The 6178-nt window shown below is 53.7% G+C and overlaps 1 protein-coding gene across 2 annotated transcripts; it reads right to left on the bottom strand.

Annotated features, from left to right (window-relative positions):
* Nucleotides 1-1148: 1148 nt before the first annotated feature.
* GGTG_13236 lies at nt 1149-6178 on the bottom strand (the record flags this gene model as incomplete). 2 transcript variants are annotated; one of them, XM_009231141.1, is made up of 5 exons in its annotated part: nt 4054-6178; nt 2264-3896; nt 1939-2213; nt 1508-1560; nt 1351-1406 (listed from the first exon to the last, which is right to left on the bottom strand). In XM_009231141.1, exons 1-5 carry the CDS (start codon nt 5250-5252, stop codon nt 1351-1353), a joined length of 3216 nt encoding a protein of 1071 aa, XP_009229405.1. In that variant the 5' UTR covers nt 5253-6178. The 2 variants fall into 2 exon arrangements, with proteins under 2 accessions (XP_009229406.1, XP_009229405.1); XM_009231142.1 differs by having other exon boundaries at nt 1149-1686; nt 1939-3896.

Raw genomic sequence — 6178 nt, 5'->3', positions numbered from 1 at the left:
CGCATCTATAGATTCCCCTTTCCCTCTCATCTCAATTCTGAGGTCTACTTGTAGGATTACTTGCGTCGCTCTGCAGGCCTGTGACAATGACGAACCAACAGATGTAGCCAAAACTTCTTTATTTGCAATTGCCTGCTTATATCTGCGATGTACTGCCATGGTCTCGCAGCGACTAGGGGTCTGGTGTTACGATCACGGAGAATAGGCTTCGCGGCCAGGTTTAATTGATGCCATGGACAAAGACTCTTCTAGGGAGGGGAAAGGAAGAGAGGCGCGGTGCGAGAGAAAAGGTGGTACAATACCTCGTGTCACGTGCGATGCCCTGAGCCCCGTGATCCATGGATGCCCCAGGCGTGCAGTGATATGCGTGCGGTGCGCGCGGTGCGCGGAGTGCGCCCGCATAGGGTACCTATCTGTCACGGCCTGTAGGGTCTCTTGTATCCAGCAGAAGTTCTCGATCGCAGCGATCGATTAGATAGGCGGCCACACTGCACGTGACCCCGCACGAGGAATATCCGGCCCTCGCGCATACGGGCCTTGCGGGCCGGTCTTTCCGATATATCATCTTTCTGCTCCCCTCAATTATCACTCCTACAGGTCCATGATACTATCAGAGAGAAAACGAGATGACAGTCGACCGTCCATTAATTTGAAGGGATCGACGGCGGGTCTATCTACCTGGAGGACCGTGCACGGGCCGACCGATAGGTCCATGGAGCTATCATGCAGGAATTGCCCTGGGCCGTCACAGTCTGGTATATGGAAGAGCAAAAAGATGGTATTCCCGTGCAGGCCCGTAGGGCCGGCTGTGTGATAGGTCCACGGACCTGTGGGTCGACCGCCCGTGCACGGGCCTCCAGGCACCTAGATAGACCCGCTGCGATCTCCCCAGATCGACAGACGAAGACTTCATCTTCATGACGTTTGTGCACGCCTATCACTGTGGGAGTCGGGGTTATCTAGTGCGGCGTGTGATCCAGGGTCACGTGACGGCCGGACCCTTTACCAGCCGTGACAAATGGGGTGGCAAAACACGTTCGTCACTGAGTCAATGGAAAACACTAGACGGTCCCAACATATTCTTCAAGAGCAGCACAAACCTATAAAAATGCGCGGTCCCCTGCGGCCCGGGAACGGGCAAAGAGAAAAGAAAAAAGAGGATTGAACGCAAGGAAACTTTATCAAGTGGCTCCTGACCACTGGAAGAACAACACCCGCCCGGATGAACAGCCTAAAGCTATTGTCAATCCTGCTACGGCTGTATACTGCCCACGATATTCAGTAGGCAGCCACAAAAAGTGCTTTCCATTCCAGGTGATCCATGCTCTATCAGCACTGATGCCAATACCCTCAAAATCTTGGTGCTGCAAATGAGCTTGAACCGCTGCTGGACCAGCAGCTGGTTGCTTTTGTAGCAATTTAGTCCCAAAATCTGTTTGGAGGTACGAGCCTGTGTCATCAAATGATAGAGTGGAAGTTGACCCATCGAGCGTCGTTATGCACGCACCCGTCGCCGCGTCCCAAAGCTTGACGGTCTTGTCGTCAGAGCCCGACGCGAGCCTCTGGCCGTCGGGCGAGAACGCGAAAGAGCTGACCGCGCTGCTGTGCCCCTTGAGCGTTTGCAGGCACGCGCCCGTCGCCACGTCCCAGAGCTTGACGGTCTTGTCGTCAGAGCCCGACGCGAGCCTCTGGCCGTCGGGCGAGAACGCGACAAAGTTGACCGCGCTGCTGTGCCCCTTGAGCGTTTGCAGGCACGTGCCCGTCGCCACGTCCCAGAGCTTGACGGTCTTGTCGTTAGAGCCCGACGCGAGCCTCTGGCCGTCGGGCGAGAACGCGAAAGAGTTGACCCCGCTGCTGTGCCCCTTGAGCGTTTGCAGGCACGCGCCCGTCGCCACGTCCCAGAGCTTGACGGTCTTGTCGTCAGAGCCCGACGCGAGCCTCTGGCCGTCGGGTGAGAACGCGACAGACCTGACCCAGCTGCTGTGCCCCTCGAGCGTCTGGTACACATTCCAATCCAAATCCACTGGTGACAGTAATGAAATGCAATTCGGAAATTCTTTACGCCATAGTTCCCGAACTATGCTTTTTTCTGGTGCAAACACCAGGGCCGAGTAGTAGATTTGGAGAGGTGATGCATCGACAATAGCGCTAGTATTCTGCAGAAACAGCCGTAGGTCACGAAGAAGGGTTGAAGTTGAAAAACTGTTTTTTAGCTAAAGATGTGTTAGTATTTATTTGTAAAAGAAATGGTAAAAGTACTTACGTCGAGCATATTTATAAGGCTATCTTGCATGCCGATGCTCTCTCTGATCCTCCCTATTACGCTCAATGCTTCGAGCCAATATAGGAGATGGTTGGTCAGAAAGTGATGGACGGGATCCCCGTCTCGTATCTGCCGTCTGCTTTCCTTCCAGTGATGGACCCAGTATCGACAGGCATACTGGACCTCGGGTGGCAGGTGGTCATTGATGATCCCTGGCTCGATCTTGGATCGGAGCGTGCCGGGGTAACGCAAATCGCAGACATCCCTCTTAAGGTTGTTGTCGGTTGACAGCAGTTTTAGGCAGCGGTCTGCCAGCTTCTTGTGGGTTTCTCGTTCGTCAATCCAAAAAGTGTTCGCATCGCGATTCTTTTGGTCGACGAGGAAATCATGAAAGGACAGGTGGAGCAGTTTAACAGGGACCAGGGGATCATTTGAAACATCAAGGACAGAATGCAATGTGCACAGCTTCGAATTCACGTCGTGCTGAGTTCTGCCGAGGATAAGTGCCAGCGATGCGGAGGGGAGAGGGTCGGCAAGTAGTACGATGGTTCCAACGATATCGCGAAACCACGCAACGATTTGGGCTTCTTCTTCCCCTGTACGTCTATCCAACCCTGTATCCGTACGCTTGAGAAGAAGCTGGTTTAAAATTGGCAGGTATGTTGCGTGCAGTCGAAACCATCCTCCCTTTGTTTTGTACTCGAGAATTCTGTCTAGCTGCTCCCCAGGGTCGCCGAAGTTGCTATCGGCAATGAAGCGGCAAGCCGTCGATGCGAAGATGAAAAGCGGCACAGCCATGTTGACGAGATCCTTAAAACTGGCGGGTGGGGGCCAATCAGATGGCAAACCTGGTCCTGGTACGGTTTTATTGAAATCCTGACGGATGCGGTCTAATTCTGAGTGTAAAAATGTGGAAATGTCCCTTTTTATGTCAGGCTTAGGAACCTCATGGAGGGCCAGGTTCTGGTAGTTGTCGCCGATTTCTTTAAAGCCAAGGCGGATGGGCAACTCGGGTCTGCTGGTAACGAAGAATCGGAGACGGAATAACGCGACCTCCCTAGCTCTCGAAAAAAGATATACAAGAACCTTCGCATCCTCTTTTCGATCACATTCGTTAAGAGCATCCACCACCACAGCAAGCAGCGGGGAGCTAGCAACCTTGCACTTGTTCAGTGGCTCCAGGATGATCTTTTCGAATTGCTCTTTCTTGTTTTTGTCGACGATGGCTGGATCGTTTTCGATTACGCTTTGGACATGTAATGCCAAGATCGGCACTTGGCGGACGAGCTGGGCGAGTATGGTGGTGAAGAATTTGGCCGCGCTGCCGCGGTCGCCCTCGCCTTTTTTGAAGAAGAAGCTCGCACTGGGCACCTTTGCCGTAGAAAGCTTTTTGGCCACCGTTCGAGAGATGGTCGACTTGCCGGTGCCGGCCATGCCACGCAGCCAGAAAATGCATTTTCCGTTGGGATCCTCGATCCATTTGTGAATGTCGGCGAGAAGGTCCACGCGGGTGTCGGGGTGGCAGCTAGGGTCGTGTTCGTTCGCCTGGGCATCGAATACAGCGTCTTTTGCCACTGGAAGCTTTTCCAGGTATTGACGGTCTTGTTGCTGTTGGATATTGCGCTGGAATTCCCTGATAAAATGTTAGAAGCAATTTATGAAAACGACCTAGATAGTAGGGGAAGGTGGACGTAGGGGGGAAGGGTGAAAAGGGGGCGACTGGTGCGAAAAGTAAAAAGTAAAGTCAAAAAAGAAGTGGATGGAAACGGGAAAAGAGATAAGAAACATACTTGAACTGACTGCTCAGCTCTTTTATATGACGCCAATATTTAGGCGCACCGGAAGGCGTATCTGGTACTCCGTCCGCCAAATGGTGCATACGCTCCTCGAGAGCTTTCGTGACAGCCGCTGCCACATCTGCTCTCATCTTGCCCAAATCACCTAAGGCAGCAGCTTTGGCTGCCTTGGTCATGACTCGCCCTGAGCCCGAGCCAGACTCGGCCTCGATCGCCTTCTCCTCGAGCATGGTATCGTACGCGTCGAAAAACTGCTCAAGGTGCACGTCAAGGAATTTAAAGGTTCCCCTCAAAAGGTCCAGCGTTTGTTCCGTTCGCTTGTCGAGCGGGCCGTGCTTCTTCTTGTACTGGAGCGGGTGCGCGAGGATGTTGCCGAGCACGTCGGCCAAGGATGCCACCTGGACTTCGAACATGACGCCCTCGTAGGATGACAAACTTTCACAGTAATCCCCATGCCCCAATTTCCTGCGCTTGGCACCGATTCGATGGTTGTTGGACTTGTAGGCTCCGAAGCGCGCATCCCAGAATTCGCCGACCTTGCGATCCGACGAGATGTGCGCCGTTGGTTTCAGCTGATGGAACTCTTTGTCGATAAAGTCCTGAACTTCTTTTCGGGATTCGGAAGTGTGTGGCACGATCCGGAGCCCCACAAGGTCGTGCATCTCGATGAAGACGTCGTTGATGCTTGCGAAAAGCTTGGTCTTTTCCCGACGCTCAAGGGTGGTCTTGATCGAGCCAACGTCTTTGACCCTCGCAGACAAGTCGGCAGCGATGTCCTTCGCTTCGAGACGGGCCTTGAAATGCGCCTTAAGGTCTTGCAGCATCTTGTCGTAACCGCCCTTGACTTGACTCCAGATCTCGCTCACGAAGATCTCTCTGATCTTGGCGCTTCTGTCCTTGTCGGCCCAGTCCTCGTCCTTGGACAGTTTCTCGTCCCACTCCGCGACCAGGTTGTCAATTGTCGTTTTGAACCGTTGCTCCATGTCCTTTCCAGTCTCCATTTGCTTTGCAGGTCCACTCGGCAGGGACAGGGCCATGATGGTGCTTTTGGTGCTGGTTTGTGCCGGCGTTGCGGTATTGGTGGTTGGTGCCAGTGCGATATGGAGGATGAATGAGCGAAAAAGCAGAAGGGGGCAAATGAGGGGAAATGGCTCGATGGCTGAGCATTTGCTGGCTGGTTGGATGGGCCGCATATGCCCAGCCGCCAGGCCGACATTTCGTGGCAACTAGATGTACCCAATGTGCAGGTAGCATGCTGTCGAAACTATTGGCCAAAAACGTCGCCCGTATGCAACTCGTGCCCGACCTTCGCTTGGGCTCCATGCTTCCACGAAAATGCCGACAGAACCGCGCAGAGGCATCCAAAGCAGGCAACGAGCACCGCCACTGAGAATCCGAGGATGGGCTGGGGGTTAATGGCATTTAGGTCGCGACGCCGGAGTGCTCGGGATGGTCAACACTATTACGCCCGTGCACGCAAGCCGAGACGCCTTAAGACAGGAACGAAGAAAGTTGGGGAACCTGCCGGCTGCATGTCGTTCAAAATTGGGTGACGGTCTATTAACAACAGGGGAGGAAAAAAACCACACCAGGGTGTCGCAGCAGTTTAGGCAGCAGTGGTGTTTGTGCCTGGCGCGTGCATCCGCGATGCAAGAGATGTGCAATGTACCTTTTGGAAATTGCTCTCCCAGGTGGGGTGGACCTGCTGAGAGGTTCCGCAACCCGCCTCCTTCCAAACCCGCTATCTTTTTGTCCAACCTCCCTACCCAGCCCCGTCTCAAGTCCCACCGGGATCGCCGATGGGCTCAGACCAACCCCCACTTTCGACCCCCTCGACTGTTATAATCAGGTGTCTTGTGATGTCGACACGTGATCTCTGTTGGTCTGGAAGGGACTGATTGCTTGCCCTGAGGGTTGCTCAGGAGCTTATACCTGGTAAATTACACAGTTCCATTGTGCCGATCCGTGACAACGGTGATAGGAAAAGGAATTGTAGCGAACAAAAGTCGAGGACAGGCTGGGAATGAGGGGTTATCCTCTCCGTTTCTTTTCGGGCCAAAGGAGGCCCTTCTGCCTAAGCTGAATCTGCATTTTCCACGGTGGCTTAGCCATGGCCTGG

This window comes from Gaeumannomyces tritici (genome assembly GCF_000145635.1).
Source record: "Gaeumannomyces tritici R3-111a-1 unplaced genomic scaffold supercont2.11, whole genome shotgun sequence".
In the NCBI taxonomy this organism is placed as follows: Eukaryota; Fungi; Ascomycota; class Sordariomycetes; order Magnaporthales; family Magnaporthaceae; genus Gaeumannomyces; species Gaeumannomyces tritici.
This window is presented reverse-complemented; position numbering and strand designations above follow the sequence as displayed.